General features: G+C 36.1%; 2 protein-coding genes across 3 annotated transcripts; one reads left to right on the forward strand and one right to left on the reverse strand.

The window, feature by feature from the left end:
• The first annotated feature begins 1,062 nt into the window (after window positions 1-1,062).
• Window positions 1,063-18,134, forward strand: LOC139961389 (store-operated calcium entry regulator STIMATE-like). 2 transcript variants are annotated; one of them, XM_071960538.1, is made up of 7 exons: window positions 1,063-1,209; window positions 2,500-3,008; window positions 3,914-4,070; window positions 5,026-5,260; window positions 8,980-9,063; window positions 10,434-10,617; window positions 12,091-18,134. In XM_071960538.1, the coding sequence occupies exons 2-7, from the start codon at window positions 2,837-2,839 to the stop codon at window positions 12,093-12,095; spliced, it is 837 nt and encodes a 278-aa protein (XP_071816639.1). In that variant the 5' UTR covers window positions 1,063-1,209; window positions 2,500-2,836; the 3' UTR covers window positions 12,096-18,134. The 2 variants fall into 2 exon arrangements, with proteins under 2 accessions (XP_071816639.1, XP_071816638.1); XM_071960537.1 differs by having other exon boundaries at window positions 10,434-18,134.
• On the reverse strand, window positions 14,752-22,575 carry LOC139961392 (NADH dehydrogenase [ubiquinone] 1 alpha subcomplex assembly factor 3-like). The gene is made up of 5 exons (XM_071960539.1): window positions 22,418-22,575; window positions 21,326-21,530; window positions 20,436-20,502; window positions 19,572-19,672; window positions 14,752-18,715 (listed from the first exon to the last, which is right to left on the reverse strand). The coding sequence occupies exons 1-5, from the start codon at window positions 22,495-22,497 to the stop codon at window positions 18,635-18,637; spliced, it is 534 nt and encodes a 177-aa protein (XP_071816640.1). The 5' UTR covers window positions 22,498-22,575; the 3' UTR covers window positions 14,752-18,634.
• Between the last annotated feature and the right edge of the window lie 1,803 nt (window positions 22,576-24,378).

Consider the following 24,378-nt stretch of genomic DNA (forward strand, 5'->3'; position numbering starts at 1 on the left):
TGGATTTGTTACCTCATATTTTCTGCATCATAGTACATAACCAGAGGTTTGTTGGGAGACACTTTTTTGTCATTTGCCTGAATTGGCACTCTCAGACTTGTTCTGGTGGAAGTGTAAGGTGTTGGTGGACTCATTTGGCTTATAGAGACCCCAATTTTCTGTGGACTTCTTTTCACTCACACAAGACATCCCCCTCACTCCCATAAGGGTATGGGACCATTTCAGTTTGGGGGGGCAGAAACTTTTGTGCCCGAAAGTTCCCGTGATACTATCTAAGCGGAGCGCCACCATCGGTTGGCGCGTAGCGCACAAGAAATTATTTTGGCAAGATATGCCTCTCAGATTGCCGGAAATGGCACTTCTGAGGCCTTGCAAGTTGCATCTAAACATTCTTTATTTTATAATCTCATGTTTTAGAAATTTACACTTCCCAAAAATTTGGTAAATTAGAAGAAGAAAAGATGGTAACATCACTTTGAAGGGGAAAAATAGGACAGTACATTTGTTAAGCTCCTAGTTAGTTACCGAATTTATTATTTTAACACCAGTACTCAGCTATACTTCCAGAAAAAACATACATAATTGTTCAACGACACGTAGGCGGGATAATTAATGTCGCTGTGTCGGGTGAGACTGCAATTTGTCTCACAAAAATGTATAAAAAAAATAAAAAAGGATTCGCGATATGCCTCAAAATGTACCATTGGATGTCTGAACCTGTTCACTTTTTTTTTCTGGAACCAGACCCCTCCCACTTCATATACAGGTAAGACCACAGTATATGCCCTCCTTGATCAGTCGTTTATCTGCCTCTGGCCCTTCCATAAAGTTCACAACCCCGTACTGATACCATACACTCCCATCCATCTCCCTTCTCTTCCTTCTCTTCCCTGAACTTTGAAATACTGGTAAAACCACTAATGTATCTTTGTGGGATAAGCACAGTCCAGCGGGGAGACACACAGGCATGATGGCTCCACAAAGTGATAATCTGTTAGCTTCCTCTGCTTGCGACAGTCTGGTCACTTCTACTTTTCAGTATCCTGATGTTGCACAAATAATAAAAAAACACGTATATTTTTCCAGTTGTACATATGACATTCGTACGCGTACTAATCCTCATCGTCACTGTGTTATCCTTTCATGGCGTTTGACATTTAAAATGAACGAACATAATTTGATGTAATGAACACTAAGGCCGAGCATTAGGCAAGTATCAGAGATGGTGTTTACAACCAATATACAGGCATATTTTAGGCCTAAATTATTACTAGTAAGAGATTTGTTGCAGCGCCCATGGTCCCTTATGATAAGTTGACTAAGTTACCCTTACAAGTTACAGTAGCCTATTCAAAAGTAGTTTATTAGGCTACAGTGTAGGCCTATTCGGCTATATCTGCATGAGACTAGGCAAGCATCTGTCAGTGTTACTGTTAGTTTATCATACAGTGTAAGTTTGTATAGTTTTACTTCAATAAGAAACGAGAATTGTCAGTAGCCTTAGTTTTAATACAGGCCTAAATTTCATGCTAGAAAGCACATTTCATACTCTTTTGTCTTTAACCCCCAGGAGTACAGTAAGAATAGTCTGAAAAGTAATGATTAGTCCTATCTGTCTAAGAAAGATTAGAAGTAAACTTAAGATTAAACCCTTAAAAAAGGCTCAAGTTAGGCTTAACCAATGCTCTGCTTTTATCTGAAGGTAGGGTATCCAGTAAATGAAAATAGCCCCAAGCTATGTCTACATGTCGAAGAATTTATATGGGCACTGATAACCGCAATCTAAACATGCCTAGCCTAGGCCCAATTTTGATTTGAGACTTACGATGGTCTACATAATTATTAACATCAAAATAGCCAAAGTTAGGACTAGCCTAAGCAGATACTTGAGACACTGCAACTAAAAATGTACCATCAATCATGAACAAGACCTTTCAATATCATTTGTTTGAATATTGCAGGTTCACTGAATATAAAATTAAAGGCTGTGGCTATTCTTACGACTAGTCGTAACAATTATTTATAAACTATTCTTACGACAAAGGCGAATTCAAGCACAGTAAAGTAAATAAAGCAACTGCGCATGTAGTAGGGGTAACCCTAACTTTAACCCTAAACCCCAATCCTAACACTAACCCTAACCGGAAATTATTGTTACTCCTGGTCGTAAAAAATAGTTCTCCTGTCATAAAAATAGCAACTGCGCATGCGTAGTTGGAAATTATTCTTACGAACAGTCGTAAGAATAGCCACTTTGAAAATTAAAAGCAATGGCATATTTAGAAGAAAAGAAAATCAAAATTGAGAGAATCAAAATAGTAAACCACAATTTATTGGCAAAGCAGTTGAGATATATCTGGAAAATAAATTTACCCAAACATTGTGTAGTCAAAGATAACTTTTATTATTTGTACATTAAATATTCAACAATGTGTTAACATGGAAAAAGCTGAACCAAGCCATCGGTGTGACAAGTCTCTTTGTTTTTTTACATTTTAGGATATAAAATTGACCGTCTGGAACAGCAAGCTTCATGACGACAGTGAATTGTGTATCGTTTGAAGGAACCAAGCAGCTATGAAGCTATCAACTTAATCCTTTTTCTCTGAAAAGAGTGTCATCTTTGTACTTTCATCAATAGTACTTCACTTGTACAGCAAGACTTGCTACTGAACCACCACCCACTGGAGAAGATTTTTTTTTTAAAAACTTCCTTTTGAAATCTGTGCTCCATAGAAACATAGGAACATTGACCATTGGCAATTGGCAATTTTTATAGTTTGTGGGATTTTTAGATGGAAGGAAGGAATAATAAAGACAATCCTTTAGCAAAGTTATGACGAGTACTGTCACAGTTACCATCGTGGACGTAACAGATATCTCTGAGACAACGAACATGACACTCCAAGAAACAAAAGAAAAACACTGCCAGCATGGAGATCTCACAACTTTGTATGGCATCATCATCCAATTTGTCCTTGCCTTCTTTGCATTTAGTTTTCTCATTTGTAAGTATTTACTCCACTGTTTATCTTCCTGTTGCTAATGTTTCTCTTCTCTCTTTGTTAAGTGCATGATTTGTCATATTAGTATTTATTTCATTACCAAACCTCATTGGAATGAAAGAATAAAACAAAACAAGATGTTATTGACTGCATATATATTGTACATTCAAAGGTCGTTGGCATTGTAGAGTATTCTCGAATATTAGAGAATTAAATGTGACTAGGATATACCTGTAGAAACCAGTGGCGTAACGATGAGCCTGGGGCCACCGGCTCCTGGACCAAAGGGGTCCCCTATCAGGAGGTCCAAGCAAGGGCGTCCGCAGAAATGTTAACAAGGGGGGGAATCAGTATGTCATGTAGTTGTAACACACTACTTGATACTATCTAAGTGGAGCGCCACCATCAGTTGGCGCAGAGCGTACAACAATTTTTTTTGCCAAGAAAACTCCTAGATCATCGGAAAAGACATTTCCCAGGCGTTTCAAGTTGCATTTACACATTGGTTATTTTGAGATCTCATGTCTTATGATTTTGCCTTTCAATGATTTCATTAATGCATTATGGGTCGGTATGCAATGAACATAACTAGAGAACTGTTGGTTGGGTGGAATCAGACAAATGTCAAATGTTTAACTTTATTTTCAATTTTGGCCCCCCCCCCCTTTGCTTGCCCCTCCCTGTGGATGCCCATGGGTCCAAGAATTTATGCAGGATTGATGCAGGGTCTTGGTTTAGAACATCTGAATGGCCATTTAGCATTTACACATTGTTTCCAGCTGACAAATATGTCTTGATGCTAAAATACATCAAGAGAAATGTGGCCATTCGGTCACTGTGCTGACATACTGAAAACTGTGAGATATTCTGCAAAGGTGGTAGTTTTTTCTCCATTTTTCTCTTCTCAGTGAAAAGGAGGAAGGAGCCTGCAGGCGAACGAAGACCATGGCTAATTTGGGTCTTTGACACATCAAAACAAGCCTTGGGTGCTATGTTCATCCACTTCGCTAACGTTTTCTTATCTTCATATGTAATCAATTCCAACGACAGCGATCCATGTTCATGGTGAGGAGCCTTTCCCTTTCTGTTTTGACTATTTTGTATTTAATTAAACTGCTGAATAAGTATATATTGCTGGTGTATAAACATGTTCCTGCTGAGAAGTACATTGATTTCTAAATATATACACATTGCTGGTATATATGTAGGTATTGCTGCCATGTTACATTGCACTTTCAGTAAAGGCATTGCAGTGTCCTGTAGCATTGAATTCTTTCCACTTCTTTGCAATAACTTAAATAGTGAACTGGGCAATCTGCATGTATAGTGTCCTGTATCAAATCAAACAATATATGTTTACACATTGGTCAAGTTTGTGCTGTGTCTACAATTTCTATGTGGGAATCAGTGCAGTTTTCAGCTGGCCATCCATCCATACTGACATAGAAAATGTTCATTTCCCATTGTAAAGATACTGCATAAATGATGCTTTGTTTTGGAAAAAGTAAGGAAATTATAAGCTTGAGTGGGAATCTAGCCAATGACCTGTGCAATACAAGTCCCATGCACTGCCAACTGTACTTTAACTTCAGTTGCCCCTAGTTGATCTTTTTATGTTCCATATCTTTCTCAATTCTTTTCGAAAAACTTGAATGTGAAAAGCATCCCTCAAAATGATGATCTTTCAAAAAGATTTACTGTACCCTTCTTTGGCAATGTAGCTTAAAAGCAAATGTTAGATTTGTCTTGTTCAGAAATGATTCAGAGAGAAAAGGATAATTAATAGTGATTGTATGCATAAGCTACAGTAGGCTTATACTGTGATCAAATTTATGCTGGTCACTCACCATTCCCACCATGACACTTGAAAGTAGAACTGCTAGTACAGTATTCAGAAATCTGATTACAAGTGAAATAATAAACAAATTTGAAAAGAGCGAAGGATTGTGAAGTTGGAGTCACTGTTTCGAATCCCATTTCTAGCCAAACATCACTTATCTCTTTTTTGTTGTGACTTCAGGTACATCGTATACTTTCTACTCGATTCAACCGTAGGACTCCTCTGTATCTACATAGCGGTCCGTGTGTCATCCTTCTTCATCGCCCTCTTTAATTGCAACACGCTACGATTCGGGGAGTACGGATATCCTCCCAGGTGGGACGCATGGGCTGGTCAGTGTGCAATATATTTACTGATCACTATCGTGGAGAAGGCAGTTGTGACCGGCCTAGCTTCATTGAATGTCATAATGAATGTGAGTAGCAACAAACTTGTGCAATTGGTCTCTTGCTTTGTATAATTTTCATTCATATCTAACAAAGCGAAATTTATTACATTCTTAATTTATAGCAGATTTATCAGTTTTGTACTGCTCAATTTGATGTCCTTCTTACATTCAGGCTGGTTTGGTTTCTTTTATTACAGTAAATTACCAAATAAGTCATTCATACCACACATGACTTTGTGCTGTATGCAAGGCTTTCAGTCTGTTTACATTGTTGGATCATGTAGACAAACACTAGGACAATCATTTGCAGATTAAAGAATGATTTACAATCATTCCTTACCCTTTTACTTGGACAAATGAGACGTTTGTTTTGTTTCAATCTCCATGTAGATTTGAAAATGTTTGCCTTCGTGGTTAAATTTTATCCAACAGAGTAACTAATAAGTAAACAGATTTGAAGTGATCAGTTCTGGTTAAGCTTTCTGTGGTTGTTATTGTTGTTGTAATGGAATTTCTTTGCAAGTAACATTCATTAATAGTTGAGAAATTAAGTAAAGCAGACAGAAATTATAAATGACAGTGTTGTGACTAGTCAACTCAATGACTTGAACTAAAGGTGTATGGAGACACACATTCTGGCATCTGCAGGTCTGATCTCTCGGGAACAACCTTCATTCAATTCGGCAACTCAGTGACTTGACTTGCCTCTAGTCAGCAACCCCTAAGAGACTTGACCGGAGTCGAAACAAAAATGTCTCCGACTCATCACTTGACTTGACTTCGACTCATCACTTGACTCTGACTCGTCACTTGACTGATCAGACTTGTCATAGTAAGGGATTCGAGTCAGTAGAAGAGACCCAAGTCTCTTTTCAAGGAAAGCCATGAATGGTAATTTTAGTTTGCTAAATGCACAGACATTGCAGGAACATTGCACAAACTTCAATGTCATAGCTTCAAAGGCTGAAGAAAACATCAATATGTAAATATACAACTTAAGGAAAGAAGGAAAGTCAGTGCAGCTGTGCACTCAACAAGAAACATTAAAAGAGCATTTTAAATAAACTGAGGCTATAAATGGTAACCTCAGTTTGCTTATTGCACAGACATCGCAGGAACATTGCACACACTCCACTGTCATAACTTTAAAGGCTAAAGAAAACATCAATATGTTAATATACAACTAAAGGTAAGAAGGGAATTAGGTTCTCTTGTGTACTCAACAAGAAAACATTAATAGGGCATTTAAAGAAAATGAGGCTATAAATGGTAACCTCAGTTTGCTAAATGCACAGACATCGCAGGAACATTGCACACACTCCACTTTCAAAACTTCAAATACTGAAGTAAACATCAGTGTGTAAATATAAAACTAATATTTAACCCTGGATGCAAGTAATACCATGCCAAGTCATGTCATAAGTTATGAGTTATGACTCATAACTCATAAGGTATTGTGCAGCACAGGAAGCTTACATTTCTAGTGGGGTTAGGTCCAAACACAAGATATTTGGGGAAATGCTCTGTCTCTGTTACAAGGCAAAGGTTGGCCTAAAGTTATGCTGAGAAGTTTGCTAAATTTGATGAATGGGACAGACAATCAAAATATGATGCGCATGGTACTCTGGCGATAGTCAGTAGCTAATGTCGTTTCTACATCTTATTAGAGACGTTAGTCGTTAAAGTAATTAATAAGGAATATGAAGAATATGACAAAGAGGTGCAGTTTGCTGACTTCTTAAAAGTACAAGCAGTGTACAGGACGTAGGTCCACTTCCCTCCGGTAACAGTGTAAATGTCAAACAAATGAGAGCTTAATAACAAAACTGACAACTTTCTAATTTTATGTTCTCGCATAACTGCTTAAAGTCGACCTCTTGAGAGTTCATAGCTTACCACGGCTACTTAATCAACAACATATGAAGGCAGATACTTCAGTTTTATTCCTAGTTATGTTGACTAAATTGTCATCCAGTAAAAGTCTTAAGTTATCCGAAAATTATGCAGTGCATAGGCTACTTGAAATTAATGTGCTTATCCGAATAGATTTATACCCATATATGTACAGATGGATATATATACAGTAGTAATATATTTGATTTCATGAGTAATTTCAGAAACAAAATTGGTTTAGATACAAATCTTGTGTGATCCTTTGACATGCATACAACAATACAGTAATAGTAGGAATACATCATGTGCTGGTCAAACCTCCTTATTTAAGTTCATCATGTTGCCGTACTAGACGCTTGGCCAACAATGGAAGATAGAACGAAAACAATCATGTTAAGACTTAAGGATGCAGTTTAATAGGACCCAAACTACTCCACTGACAAGCCATCGGCAGATTCAGTTTTCTATAACCGAATTGTTCAGATAACTTGGATTAATATTTCATGATTTTAGTTGGTGACAAAACCATATCTCAGACTGAGCGCTCTCTTTGCTCTATGACCGAGTCCACATCCAACATTTGTCTTTGAAAATGGGGATTTCATGTTTACATGTCAGTGGCAAATGATCATATTTCTCAAAGAATTTTTCAGCATGTTAATATGTTAGTCTTTTAGGTACTGTACGGTAGTGTTATTATTATTTTATTATTTATTAGTGTTAAGAAACTATTACTAACGAAAAGGAAAGCAGACAGAGTTGAACCTTGAACATGCATGTATTTTATAGTAAATACACAAAGTTAAGCATTGAAATATAATGCTAACTGTTACTGTACAAACAGTAAAATAATATTAACTTTAGATAAAGTTATCAAACTATATTTAGATGAATTCTGATACATTTTACTTTAGCTTCTACTATGCAGAATGAACCCTTTGGAATCAACTCCCTGCCTCAATATCTTCACTTGACCGTCTGACTTTGTTCAAATCTGAGCTCAAAACACACAATTTATTCGCATTATGGTCAGTTAATTGCAAGTTGTATCATTTTAATGTAAATTGCATTAGAATGCTGGGAATGTAAATTTTTGCACTATATAAATGTATTATTATTACTTCATGAAAATGGAGCATTAGTAAAATGCAAGCAATGTGCTTGAGTAATACGGTACTTCAGTATGATTATTTTAGATCGTATGTACAGTATTCTGTTTTCAATCTGGATTGATTCTCTCAAGGTCCATCAGAGCGACTTGTTCAACTGACTCGAGTTAATAAGAGGATATATTTCTTTGACTTGTCTTGAATAAGTAAATTAGTATTTATGTAACTCAACCACAAGGTGACTGGTAGCAACACTGCTTAATGACTGATGTTGAGAGGAAATTTACAGAAACGGAGAGCAGAAACTATTAAGGATTACTCAAGGAAGTCAGAGAATGTTGTCTGGAACCTCTTTTCTTTTTGAAAAGCATTTTCACTATTACTAACATTTTCCACATAAATAGTTACAGAAAACATAAGACAATGTTAATAGTCTAAGCTACTTTCTTGCCAACTCTTTCTATGTCAAGGTACAGTATGTTTTATCTTCCTAGTTTTCACATATATCCAAGCTTTTATTTGCATAACCCACCCACGCAAACTTGCTTTCTAATATACTAGCTATACAACCGAGGACATATATCCCTTTATTCTAACCCTTTGTCTGGACAACCGATGACTATTGTTCGACAACTGGTGACAGGAATTTCTTTTGTCCCATGTCACCATTATAGTAGGTGTCAGTTTATGTCATAGAATGCTCAATGCTTTCTGTCTAACCTTCAGTATTCCTCCTTATTACAGGTAGCTAAAGTCTTGATGAGGCCAATTACCAATGTATATCTGGAAGTTGCCCTGGTCATGCTTATCATCCCTTTTGTTGTTAATGTAAGTATGTGTAGCAATTAATGTAAGTATGTATAGCAATTAATGTAAGTATGTTTAGCACTTATACCTCTTATAAAGACCTGGTACAGTATTACAGTATCTTACCATCAGGCTTTACCTTTAAAAGTGATGAAAGTTTTTTGGTAGGATTATATTAATTTATTTTGTTTTATATATTTTTATTGATATTATCTTGTAATCCAATAAATAAGAAAACCTTAAGAGGAAAGTACTGAAAATGTTGCAATGGCTCTCCCTGAGATATTCAAGAATTAAAATGCTAGTTTTAAGGCTAACTCAATGTCAGATGTTCAGTCCGTACCTGCTTGACTGCTTTATGGTCAACCAAAACAACAGAGCACCCTACGGGTAACATCCAACACTACCTGAAAACATTTTTAATGCAATGTATACATCTTATTTGAGACCACATATTGCTTTCGAAGGGCTGTTTATATTTTTATGCTAGACTCCGTAGTCCAGTCACTTCAATTGATAAGCTCTGTTTTCTCACAAATTAAAGATTTAATACACCCAGGACTGAATGTAGTGGTTTTGTAAGAATCTACAGAACAAAATATCAAAATGGAATTTTGTTTGCCAACATTCATCCTAAGTAGATGCTGCATTTTTGCATTGAATTATATTAAGTTCAAGAACTTTCCTTTTATATGATTAAGCAGTTAAGAAAAAAAAAATCAAGAATTACTGTAAATGTCACACAATTGTTGATACCACTACTTACTGTAGTTACATTGTGGGATTTATCATAATTGTCTAAATACAACATACTGACAAGGGAAAAGGTAAATACCCACCCCCTTTGTTTGACCTTAATATCATGTTATGATGTCACATTTCCATATCTTGCATCATAAGAGATTAATTGTAAGCCTAATTTGTCATACCTGATTTATGAAATCATCATAGTAAGCTGTGCATACTACGATGGGGGAGGGGGGGGGGAACTGATCCTTTGGTTTCACTTAGTTAGATGGCCATAAATTTTCCTTCTTTAGGGAAGCATGTAATTTAAGGTTGATGCTAATTGTAGCCTTTCAACAGTTTTGCTATTTCCATGGAAACTGGGTCGGTGATTCTTCTCTCATAGAATCCGAGGATATTTTCCGTTTAAGCTGGATAATATTACTGTATCTACGACAATTTCATAAAATATGTTGGAAAATCATCAGTAGCTGTAGTAAGTTGTTTTGTATTTGGAAGAGAGAGACAGAGGATCTACGGAAGAGAGGGTAGGAGGAGAGGATAGTGGGGTGGGGGAGAGGGAGAGGGATAGAAGTCACACAGATCAGTTGCTTCATTTTGAAAAAAAAACACATTTTGCATCGTATATATTCGCTCATTGACAGGCTGTGATGTTTTGGGTCGTGGATAACTTCCTGATGATGAAAAAGAAGAAGAAGAAACAAAACCAGGACATCAACACCACAGTTCACTATCATGCGAACAAGCAGGACAAACTTGACGGCCTCAACCAATCAGAACTGGAGATTCTCCTGGCGATGGACGAGGACGAGATCAAACTTAGAAATGGTAATCACTTTGCTGAAAGGATTTGATGTTGACATTAATAGATGTTTGTCTAGACATTTTTTTGAGTTATTATTTTTTCTTGTTTATATCTTTTCTAACTGTTTTTTCTTTTAAATTCCTGGTCGTAACTGAGAATAATGTATAACAAAGTGTCAGGTTCTCAAGTATACTATATTTGGTGTGCGATATAGGCATTGTGATATAGTCATGGTTGCAACATTTGTCATTTGAGTGCTTAGTAACCAATCTTATTCTTGGACCATTCCATTAATTAAAGGTCCATCAAGTGAGGTATCATCACTTTTTTTAGGGGGGGGAGAGGATAAAATTTACCTTGTTTTTTCATAAAGAAAAAAAGACAGCAGGGCACAGCAGCAATTTTCGATTTCATACTAGCATCAAATTTTTTTTCCCTCAAAAATTTGGAAGGGCTGCAAGACATTGTTTTTTTTACAAGTGAGAGAAAAGGCAGGGAAAAAATAAGAATTATATCAAGAGATCGTTTGTAGAACAGTGCGCCTTGATCTTTACAATTCCTGCAGCTGCTTAAATATCTGTAATCTGGCGTTAGCATCGCTGGATCGTAATAATCGAGATAACGATGAAGGCAAGTACAGCAGCTTGGCTAAAGGTCATGGCAGTTGTTGCCAGCGGTAAGGGTTGATTTTGTTTAGGGTAATCTGTCAAGTTGCAGGGTACTGATGCAAAATTGTCATCCGTTAATTCCAGCCCTGCTCATAAACTGTGCATTAGGAACTCGTCCCTTGTGTACTTTATATAGTACCCTTTCTTGTAAAGAAAAGAAGCTGTAGCATCTCTGCTGCAGAAAAAAAATATTAAAAAAAAACATTATTGCAAGGCAGTCCCTTAACACTGTCAAACTGCCAGTTGTTTTCAAAAAGTAAACCTTTTGAACAAGGAGTTCAGAATTATCATAAACTTGGATGTCATATAAAAAAAAATGGATGGATTGTGATATATAAGCTTACAGTGTGGTCAATTTAATGTAGTGTCATGCTTTGGTAATATGTAAACAGAACTTTTTCAAGGATATTATAAACTAGTAGCTTTCTGGATCTAAATATAAAAAAATGGGGGGTGGTAGGGAGAGGAAATTGGAAGGACTGGAGTCATCACATACAAAATAACACTAAAACCGTAAATAATCTGACCATTTTGAAAATAAAACTTTGTATTTTTTTTGCACAATTTTTCACAGATTAAAAAAATGTGGCAAGCAGTTAGCAACATTTTAAGGATCTCAGGTTTTGGCAACAGGGCTCAGTACTAAATGTTTTGTAAAAACTGTCACTAAATGTGGCAGGGGGAAAAAAAGACACCCATCTTTCAGTTAGTGGTATTGAAGGGTAAATTTACTTCATCCTCTCACTATATATACACAATCTTATTCTAGCCCGAGTTGATATCATTTTATTTCATGGTCTATAGTAACACTCACATGTTATATTTCAGTTTAACACAGTGAAGACGAGCAACGCAGGCTCTTATGGTAAGCAGACGAATATACATTCTCTATAAACCCAAACCTGTCATGGAGCGGTGTCAGTTGGTCACTTCTGTCCTCCGTAGAGGGTAATAGGAATGCTTGTCATATATACCACCTGTTGCTGCACCCTTTTCCCATCAGTGTCTGTACCAACATTCATTCAATACACCAGCATTTTCTGCATCCATTTTTTTCATGATTTTGAAAAACAGCTCTTATGGTTTGGTTTAAATGGCAATTTTGCCAACTATACACGGTATTTCGCAAAGGATAAGAAGCAAATGACCGAAATTGTTAGGAGACGTACCTTACAGTAGTTATTGGACAGCCTGTGAAAAATTCATGGCAATCGACCCAAATGGCGCACTTTAAGATCGGTGTTGGTGGAATGGGATTATATACCAAATGTTTGTTTAATCTTCAAATTTGACAAATCTATTCTTGCCTTCATGCTTTCAATTGTTCCTCCTTTCTTATTTTTTACATTTTTCTTCCTTTTTTTTTTTTGGTCTGGCCTTTGACGAGGAAGAATTAAAAGAGGAAAAATAGCCTTTACTGAGATCTTCTGTGTTCTGTGTGCTCGTTATCATGTACTTTGGCTGTAACAGAAGTTTAGCAGTTATTGCCAGAATAAAAAAATAAAAAACTATCATTTTAATGATGGGAATAGGTTCAATGACATCCTATGTTCACTTTGATATAAGTCTCTTTCAACCATCTCTGACTAAAGTGTTTGATAGATACTGTAGGTGAAACCACTTTATGTGAGACTTTTCTGTTTTTAAAAAGTTTTCCTTGTATGAAAGGAAGCACCAAAGGGGATTGTGTATATATATGTATATATGTAGCTAGTGGTATTCTGTAGCCACTTATGGTTTCTGATATGTAGAAAGATATAATGCTGTACTATACTGTACTTAGAGATAAAGTAGGTTAAAAAAAATAGAACAGTAACGTTATAAATAATAGCTAAAGGAATGTTTTGGTCGGCAAGTTTAACGATATATTTATTTTTATGCAACTTTAAACTGACATGAAGTTAACCTGCAGAGCCCAACATTCTTTCCTCTTGTTTTTTTGGAAAATTTATTTTCAACGTTTTTGTTGTTGTTGTTGCCAGAAGTCTATGCATTCACTTATTAAATAGCCGGTGCGTCGTCGCCTGCATAATGTGGAAAAGTTTGTAAAACAACCCCACCAAGGATAGCTTTTCAATTTTTTTGTGACTTGAATATCTTCCCTTATCCCCTTGGAGAAAATATAGTCTATGACATTGCATTGTTTAGAGTTAAGTTATGTGACAAACCTCTCACAGTTTGTGTTCCATTGATGGTGTCTGTGGGGTTAGAGGTCGTAGAGAATTAATATTTGTTCTGCTTCCTTCTGCCGAATTTTCAATCTCTCGCGGTATCAAGGGTCTGTCCATCCCTTTCGGCCAGCTTTATGACACTCTGCTTGTCTTATTTATTGCCCAAAAGCTGTTCCTTTCCTACATGTCAGTCATACTGACTAATGAATATATATCTCTAAGAGATGTTTTGAAAAAACTGTGCCACCTTGATGGAAACCAAAATTTTGCAGTGGAAATTTCTGTTACACTTGTTGATCACCTTCATGGATGTTCTTGATGGTTCTAATCCAATATCTATGTTGCTTGTAATGGATGTGAAGAATGATGAATTCATCTCAAAATAATATTGAGTACAAAAACACCCATTTATTCACACCCTGATTAGGGGGGAAAAAAAGGTAAAAAAGAAACCTTAGGAAATGTTCTTCTGTGTGAAGGATATGCATAGGAAGTGTGTTCTTGCCTAACTGTGCTAATTGGGTGTACAAAGACCCAATCTACTGAATATTCATATAATAAAACTTCAAGGACGGTAGTCTCACATGGTACGTGACCAGTATGCCCAAAACTCTGACAAATGGAACAGTCACATAATTCTCAAGAAAGAAATATTGCAATGAATTAGGAATTTTGTTTTGAGCAGGAACATGAGAGCTATCACTGAAGGTGGTGGTTACTAGCCCTGGAATGAGAAGGATGGGGGGGGGGGGGGGGGTTGAAGGGTGAGGCAGTGCAGACAATGGTGTAAACATTTAAAGGTTCTGTAGATTATGAATTTATTTATCAAAATGAGGATTTAGTTTGACTGTTATTTTGAGAAAAAAAATCAGAGTGACGAAGGAAATACCTTGTCTATCAGGATCTTAATATCACCTTAATATATAAATGTATATATACAAGGTATTGTCGTCTATGTATCACATTGGTCCATTCTAGAGATGATACTTACAGTATGAGTGTGCTGTCATAAGGAACCCTCATGTATCAATCATGCACAGGTTTCGGACATTTTTGCCGGTACTGTATCGAGTCCGGTCTGCCATCTATAATAGTTACCTCATACTTCAAGCCTTGTCTCCTACAGACATATAATTTATGGTATTCAGTGAGCCCTACGGAACTTGACATGCAGCTTGCATAACCAATTGAACAAGTGTCTTTTACGAATTTATTGTTTTTCATTCTCAGTCTCAGTCTAATGTATCAGTTGCCATCCTGCTTTCAGTAGCATATCAATGATCATGTGAACCTTAAAAGTTACTTTAAGTACAAATAATTAGGGGTGGGGGTGGGGAATTAGAGAAAAGAAAATATGAAAAATGAATTCCATTCTTTTTTGTCTTCATGATGCACATTTAAGAAATACGATGACATTATTTAGACAAGCTGATTGCCCACTTGGTCTGATACCATATTGTATGCCAGGAACAAATATGAATTTTTAATGTCTTGTTGTGTAATGTTAATGTTAAAGGTTTCATGATATCAAAGGTAAATTTTTCATTTTGCTCTCCATCCATCTTATTCATTGCAAACATGTATGTTACGGGTTTCTCGAGGGATGGTGTGGCCATATCGATCCAAATGAGATGTGAATTATAACAGAAGTGCACACTGTAGTTGAAATGGTTCGGAAAGGAATTAAGTTCAATGGACCAGTTCCTGGTTTATACTGAATATCATCAATATGGATCCAAAAGTGTCAATTACCTTTTCAAAATTACCTTTTGGGATATTCTATCCTGTACAAATTCTTTATTGACATTGTGGATTTTGAAGATACATAATTTGAACATTCTATCAAGGAAATGCGTGGAGGTTTCAGTACATTGATCAATATAGTTTGTGCATGGATTATCTTCCCCCAACCCATGCCAAGTATCCACCCCATTCTGCCTATTTGTGTGAAGATCTCGTGAAATGTAACTGGAATGCCCAGATTTGATGATGTTTTGTTGGTAAATTCATGAATTTAGAAGTAAATAATATTAAAATGAGTAATTTTAAATGAGCAATTTTAAATGATGTAGATAAGTTTGTAAGTTTGTTGCTCTTTGTTCTGTCATGTCCTTGTCAATAGCTTAAATGGAATATTGATTTCCTTATAGAAGTGAGATTGAAATTGAATTCTGTCATGGCTCATAAACACAGTGTTTTATATTATGCCGGATGTAAGATATCCCAAGCGCCACAGTTTGAGCTGAACTGTTAGGGTTTGTTATCAGGTACAGGTTACTTGTCTACCTGTAGCTGTATAGGAATGGAAATATGACAATTTACTTTAATTAATCGCAATTATTCTTCCTACACTGGGTAATTAAAAAATATGTCTGTCATACTATTATCACTTGTCATTTAGCCTTTGAAGATCCCGCTAGGATCGAAATGTCAGGCCAACTTACTTTTACACATACTATTATCACATTAACACTTGTAGATTAATATATTGCACGTTGTAAATATTCACTGCAGCTTACCGATTAGACTCTATAAATATTCTTTGTTTTATTAAAATAAGAAAGCTCAGATTGTCTTCTAATACTGCTGTCTAATTAACTGTCCTAAGGTGAATCCTACTTTACTTAAAGGTGTGCCTCCGTTGTTTCACAGTAAGGCATACAGCACATTTCTGAGAAGCGTTCTGTAAACTTAAGATATATACCACTGCTAATGCAAAAATGTACAGGTTGTCAACTTTATCACACAGTTCTTGTTCTGTGTGCAAATGGTTGAATAGGTTTCTCTGCTTCCATCGCAGTGTGATGTTCGTAATAGTGTACACCAAGAGTAAAGCATCAGTTACCCATGCAAAGTTTCTAATGCTAATGTAAATTTTAAAGGATAATGATTATTTTGTTATGTTGTACAATGTTTTAAAACATTGCTATCAAGGCCAGGTTGTATTTCTAAATACAGTTATTCATTTTTGAGAAATGATCCAATTAACATATATATGACAGTTATCAATAAAAATTGCTGGACTAATTACTCTTTGCCCACACACACACACACCATAAGGGTGAGTTCTCACATATACAACACAAAACCAGAAAAGAAAACGAAATAACATTCACCCCCTTGAATTACTTGTTGACAATACATTATAAATTCCTCAAGGACATATGGTGATGAATGTTTGTCATCCAAGGATGCGTGGATGTTCATATGCAGTTACAGGAACATACGACTTGGTTGAATTATTAGGATAAATGAAATGAATGGATTATCATTTATTCAGGACTGCATTACAGAGCTGAGGTCATCATCAGTTTAGCCTGCAAGAAGCATTCCAGAGATTTAACAGACTTTTAAAGTTGCATATCTTGAACACCAAAACTGGTAAAAGAAACATTATTAGCACTCACATAATTTTCCTCTCATTTTGGACTATAACATATTTATCAACGATTAAAATTCTTAAGTAATGTATTAACCCATTGTAATAATATCTGAAGAGTGTCTGTTGATCAGATGTCACCTTTAAGTCCACCAAGTGATGAATCATATGACCTAGTAGGTGCAAAAATTAATTTTGCGATGAATTTGGGGAGGCCGCGAGTTTTGCTCTTGCCTCCTCCTTGTCATAATAGATCACTTTTGCTACTATTAAGGCTTATTAAGATCTTTTACTTAAAGCTTTGTTCTTCTTGTTTATAATTTCTTGAAAATGACAGTACTACAGTATGGTTAATACTATGTAATATATGAATGTCTGACATTGTAGTAGTGTAGACTTGTAGCTGGGGTCTTAAAACATTAGGTTGTTACTGTCAGTTGCATAGATGATAATAGTAATTTTAGCAAAGGCAAAGTAAAAAAAAAAAATTAAGTGCTTGAATCGGCCTTACTTTGGAGCCTTTTTTGGGGGAAGGGATATCTTTTATTATTTTCTAAAGAATTAGAGAGACTGATAATGTACAATATTCAATGATCCAGCCTAATACCAGATTAAAGAAACTGTGATATTCTTGGGTAGTAGTGAATCCAACTGCTTCAGTTTGAGGGGGAAAGGAAGGGGAGTGGGATATATGGGTCATTAAATGTGTTATTGCCTCTACAGAAGTTTTTTGGTGTTATCTACCCAGTCATTATAAACTTACTAATAATTTATATGAATAATTTTTCTATCATCACCATCACTTGGATTACTTACAAGTATGTACTGATTGCTGTTCTTGATGTTTTTGTTTTACAGCGTGCTCTGTTCATCTCTCATTCCTATTCTACTGCAAACTATGAATACTTTAAATCTGCAAAACTTTGTGACGTTGCTGTTATTTCCGTATTTTGTAAAGAAAACAAATTTAAAAACATATGGCAATCTCTTAAGGGATGTATTTAGATCTTATCTTAAATTCTTCTGCATCTACAAATGTTCTTCCTATTTTCTTATGTGGGAAGGAGGGAGGGGGAAGGGGGTTGGAGGGTGGGAGTAGGGGTGACGGTAGTGGAAATGCGCAACAAAGATGGAATTGATTTTAGTTGCTTTCAAATAATAATATTATAATTCTCAAAATGCAAGTATATGTTGATCTAATAAGCAAAACCAATTATATTGCAACTTTGTGCAAAACTAGTAGCTTTACTTTGATACATTTGTTGTCATCAGTTTGAGAGTATCAAGTGATACGGGAAATAAAGGAGCAGATTAATACACAATTTCATTTTTTTTTTGTATCTTTTTGCATTATCAAATATCATTCACTGTTTAGTGTTAACCATAGAATGATTCAAGTGGTACATATATTTAAATTTTGCTTTTCAACAACGGTGAACAGAAGTGACATAATTAGTAATAAATTCTGCACATAGTAAACATATACACAACTTTCAATACCCATAATATGTAATGAACTTATTTTCCATTTTCTAAAAATCTAAATACTGTCGATGCCCTGACTTTTCAAAGCATTATGCAGTTAGTCATATCCTGAATAACTGAAAATGTGAAATGCATTGTGGACCATCAAATATTTTGCACACAGCCTAGTAGAGTTATATGGGGACCCATCTGTTAGATGTGAGTCATGGGAGAGAAGTCTGGACAATTGTTAATGTTTTTTTCCTGCCAAAGAACAGTCTTAGAGACTTCTGCCTATCCTCTACCCATCGTTTAGTCCATGTCCATGCAGCTACTGTACAGGCATCCCACTCCACTGTCATCGCTCAGGTGGAATCAACCCAGCGGCTACAACCCTGCCTTCACCGACCAAAAAGTTAAAAGTAGAGCAAGCGTGAGGCTGTAAAGAGAGAGGTGGAGAAAAGTTTTTTTTTTTTTCATAAGACTGAACTGTGGTGATCACCAAAAGAGACTGACTGTCAAAAAGCTGTACAGGCTGATATTCCTTTGCTTAGAAATATTGCTCTCAAGTTCAATATGATTTCAGATACTAGAAAAGAAGAAATCAATAACTACTGAAATAGAACAAATTTCTAGACTTTGTACTAAGCAGGGATTGATTTTAATGTTCAAATTTTGTGTTGCAGTTTTAAAGCCTCTGAACTGTGTCTCGTATAAGATACTATTGATTCGAGCTCTTATGCATCTGTGCACTTGTGAAGTGATTTAATCATTCTGCACAGCATTTTGCGACCCTTTATTATTCCCTAAGTAGCCACAAATTCAACACAAAATACCTTAGCACTGAGGTTTAAGCACTTTTCAGAAAGTTGTGTTTCCACTGCTGAAATGACTATGTAATGCTAGTGTCTGAACCATAGAATTACTATGCAATGCTAGTGTCTGAACCATAGAATTACTATGCAATACTAATGTCTGAACCATAGATTTGCTATGCAATGCTACAGTAGTGTCTGAACCACAGAATTACTATGTAATGCTAGTGTCTGAACCATAGAATTACTATGTAATGCTAGTGTCTGAACCATAGAATTACTATGTAATGCTAGTGTCTGAACCATAGAATTACTATGTAACGCTAGTGTCTGAGCCATAGAATTACTATTTAATTCTAGTGTCTGAACCATAAAACAAGTGTAACAAGAAGAGGCTTGTCCAAATAATTCAGAGCTAAATGTCAAATGATGATGTATGCGTTGACAAACAACACTGCATTACTGTAGTTGAATACGTACCGTGACCTGGACTTCCATTGCAATGCCCTTTGACCTCATGAATTTATGCAGTTCTGGATTTAACCTGTGCCATTGTGAACCTGTACCTATAACCAGGATTTCTGAGAAAGAATAAAGACAAAAATTGGGATTGAGTAAGATGAGGTGTCATCAAACTCATCCAAACAATTTATATGTTTACTTTTTCTGTTACAAAAAATATGCAATATTTGGAAATATTTTATAAAATTTCAAGTGAAGAGCCAAACACTCAGAAAGGAAACTAATATCCTTGTAAGATAAACGAAAAACTTAAATATAAATATTCATAGCAAAACTTGGCATTTATAGATTTGTTCCTTGGTGGCTACTATTGCTTGCAAGACTAAATAATAACGATTAATCAAATTAGAAGAATTTTAATTACTGTTTTGTTCATTTACTCACAATCAAAGTGCACACGTTTTGCTGGCTTGTCATGTTGTCATCAACTCTACAAGCTTTATGAATCTTTCTTTTCTTGACACAGTTAAATTTTCATTGGTTTGTGCCTCATATTTCAACATTAATAGATATCCCACAATCCTAAGTCATTTATTGGGTTACAATGCTGCATGGCTGCTCCTGCCTGGTGAGTTATGAACCAAAGAAGGCCCATTTGACAGAATGTTTCGAGTCTGACAACTTCAATATTTTTTGTTCGTCACAAAACCACTGAGGTTTACACATCTCTCTTCTTCAATGATTGGATGTGGTAAGATGATATACGGTGTTTAACTTTTGCGACACTAAGCAAATAATCATTCCTCTAAAGGTCAACGGTAATGAAACTGTATCTCTGAGTTTGCTCTTTGGTATAATTACACCTCTCTTTAAATCACCCACCTACTCTTGGCTCTAAGAGGTGAAACAGTGACAGACTTTCTTTACTAATATCCCCAACACCAGCAATCTGTAGGGAACAAAGAAGGAGACTCATTTGATATGTATACATATGGGAAAGTAATACATTAATATAAGACAACGACTTGGCAACCAAAATTTTTCACAAGTTACACTTAGCTTGAGCTTAATTGCAAGGCATTATATGCCTTAAGGACAATTAAAATGTCATGAACTGGATATAAATTGGTCATTCTTATTTTGCTAAATTTTTGGGTCAACCAAATTTTCTGTTCGGACAACCAAAATCTAAGGACTGGTTGTCCAAAGGACAACCAGGAAAAAATCCTTAAAAATTTGCCATGCACGGAAACCCCTTGCTTTATAAAAAAAATATATATATTCTTTGAGCTATTAAACTGTTCTGAAAAGGCATGTATTATGAGGCTTTAGAGTTTAAATTTTTCATCTTCGCTTTATGTAATAACATTAATATATATATATATAATCTTTCACATTAAGGTTGTTAACACAGACCGCAACTGTCATAAGCCATATGCAGCTGTTATTGTGGAAATTCACTTTCCTCAAGGCAAACTGTAGGGAATCAAAGCATTAGATTATTTTGCATGATACATTAATGCCTAATAATTGTGAGAGGAAAAAGAGGTGATGGCAATCAAGTATCTTGTACTTACATTCCAGTGAAACCTGGCATTGAACATGACATTGACATGTGACTATAATGCACATTGACCTTGGTATTAAAATGATTCATCACTGACATCACTTCTTGTGAACAGTATATAGCAACTATTACCAGAAGGAATATACATCACGGTATTCCAATCTTGCATAACAAACAAAAGACAGCTGAATATCTAAGTACTTACATTCCAATGAACCAGACTCCAAGGAAGTATTGCAACCGGCCCAACTATCACATCACCACTTATAGTGAATCCTCTGGCACTGTACTTTGATATATATGGGACTTCGGTGGACTCCTTGGAAAGCAAACTTACACTAGTTTTAGAGTACAATTCATCATCTGTGGGATAAAGCTGTCCTCTGAATTGAGAAGATGAGTGTAGACACCTATAATATGAAGGGAACAAACAAAGAGAAGGTCTCAACTTATATGCTTGGAAGAGGATGTTAAAATGGCATTCTTTTCTTGTGTTGCACAGCCCAAACAGTATTTTTGAAGGCATTAATATATTTAGCTCCATTATGTACAGTACAGACATTATGTCAGATCTACAGTACATACTGTACCTTTAAGCAACCATTCTTAAAGTTTGATATCAATTTTGATTTTTAACTTGATTAGATTTGGTCGTAATGTTGTTTATGTCCAGTATAAGTTTACACAGTATAACTGCCCACTTCTACATACCCCCACCAAAAGCTTGCCTTCTACATGATGTTAATGTGATAATTGCTACGATAGATTTCGGTAGACCACCAAAAGCTTGCCTTCTACATGATGTTAGTGATAATTGCTACGATAGATTTAGGTAGACCTATTAAGGGATTACCTTTGCCTGACATTTCACTACGTTAAGCCTGGCGTTAGGCCTAACTCTAGTCAGATAAGGCTAGAGTGACACTAGGCCTATGCTAGTATTACTAACACTAACACTGACACTAGTACACTAACTAGTAACAGTCGTTACAGCGCAAAATTAGTTCTACATGAAGTTACTTTTAAACGAGGGAAGATGGTTGCAACATTCATGATAAGCGTCAAAAATTTTGAAGTATTTGGGGAACGAATGTTCATACCATCGTGCCGAACGATGCAATATGCACTATTATTATTATTAAGTGGACACACTTTGATTTCGCGCAACTACTATGTACATCACTGTCGAGTGGACGATTATGTAACACAAGTTTAACCCAGATATCCTACATCTTGAACGTTCATCGGAATTAATAGTACGCTAAATAAATTAAATTTGACCGCAAATCTACGTTACCGTTTGCAAACTTCCAAATTTTGTTTCAATTGATGAGATAAACTCCCATATATTGTGCTCCTTAGCAGCAAGGCCGTCATTTTGTAATATGTAGCATAATAGTAATATATCTCCGATTCAAGTTTCAAGTCGTGACTATCACTTACTTATATCGATGACATGTACCCTGACCATAGAAATAAAGAGTTCTTTGACCCTGACTGAGTGGAACATTTCCAACGTGCCGAGAATGATCGACGTGACAGCCTTTGGGATAATATACTTTAAGCTGGCTCAAGAATTTGCAAATGTATGGGGCTTGATTCAAAACATTGAGATCCAGGGCGAAGCGGGACTGAGTGAGTAGCACTTACTCCTCGCTGGGTGAATATGCACTTGTACCAAGACTATACCATGTACATGATAAATATAAATTGAAGAAATTCGGGAGGTGGGGTGTAGGTTTGCTATGGGGCTCTAAACACTTTCCTTGCAATTGCTCGTATCTTTCCGCAAGAGAGAACAAAATAGGCAATATATACAGTAGCCTAGTATGCAGTTTCGTGAAAGCTGCAAATTTGGAATCTGGCACCGTGGTTTGAGGAGGAAAGGGGAGAATGTTGTATAGGAGATAGATAGAGGTTATTAAAGACCAACTATGGAGACTTTCCGATGAACATAAAATCCCACCATTTTGCATGTATGTTATCCTTAACTCACTCCAAGTACATTGCTGTAATTAACTTTACCAATTTCGGACGTTAAATACGTGAAAAATGGGAAGAAAAGTCAGCTTTTTAGGAAACCTATTTCAGACATTCCTGAAACATTCCTAAGACAACAGGTGACCATGTGACGTCACAGTTGGTATACCTCACTCACAACAATACTTTTAGTGTGTAAAGTTGTATACTTGAGTTGCCAAAAACATCAACGATATTACTCCTTTTTCCCCGAAATGCAACAATTCTGTGTTGTTGGAGGTTGCAGTTATACCTCAGCCAACAAAAGCATCAGCTTTTTTAGCTTTCCGAGTAGAAGACCGACGTAAAACGCCGTAGACTTTGGATCAATTTTGTGAGATCCACGCGGAAAGATTTTTCAGCACCCGGAGTATCTCATGCCCATGAATCCACATGCATGACCCTGCCTCTGTGTATGCTGCAAATGTCTCATTCTGCGAAAATTAAATACTGTTGACAGCTGTGTCGGACATAGCTAATGTGAAATTGACCCTTTCAAGTCTCCTCGTAAACACGCCCTGGACGTCCTTACATGAAACATTATATCACGCAATTGACAGTATAAAATTTACTGTAAGAGATGACCGTGTATATACCGTGCCTAGGGTAGCATTGTTAGTACATGTAGTAAGTTACAACTCTCGTCGGGGTTGGCTCACAGCAAATGTAAATAGTCATGTTAGGATTTCATCGCATTTATCTATTTCATTTGTTGTATTCCAGTATCGTGAGTTCGTGATACATGTGTTATATTGTCCGTTATGTTTATTCCGGCATCTGCATGGTCCAAGGAGTTGAATAAAAACGGTTCTAATGTAGCGATCGACCGTTTTATTTCGTTAGTGACTGTCTTGTGATTGTGGGATGTTACTGGTCAAGGCCTGTTTCAACTAGACCTAACTCTATGGAATTACACAGAGTCACGGTAGTATTTCGCCCAGGATTGTACGAGAATCGTGAATTTGGATATTCACTGCTAAATTTGGTTTATTGAAAGGATACTTTTTCTGTGTTTGTATTTTTGGATATTAAAACGAGTAAGTACTATGTTCAGCTGAAGCTTAGTCATGTATATGCTACCCTGGTCGATTCGGGTCAGCGTCTTCTCGTAGTTGTTCGATTAGGTTTAGTGTATTTTTGGTAATTCGTTGACAGTAACGTAAGCCATTTCCCGTCACATATCACGCATGAGGCATCTTTTAGGTCTATTCTTCTGTTCAGTTTGCGGTATCTTGCGAT

Source organism: Apostichopus japonicus, chromosome 20 (assembly GCF_037975245.1).
Source record: "Apostichopus japonicus isolate 1M-3 chromosome 20, ASM3797524v1, whole genome shotgun sequence".
NCBI classification, from domain to species: Eukaryota; Metazoa; Echinodermata; class Holothuroidea; order Aspidochirotida; family Stichopodidae; genus Apostichopus; species Apostichopus japonicus.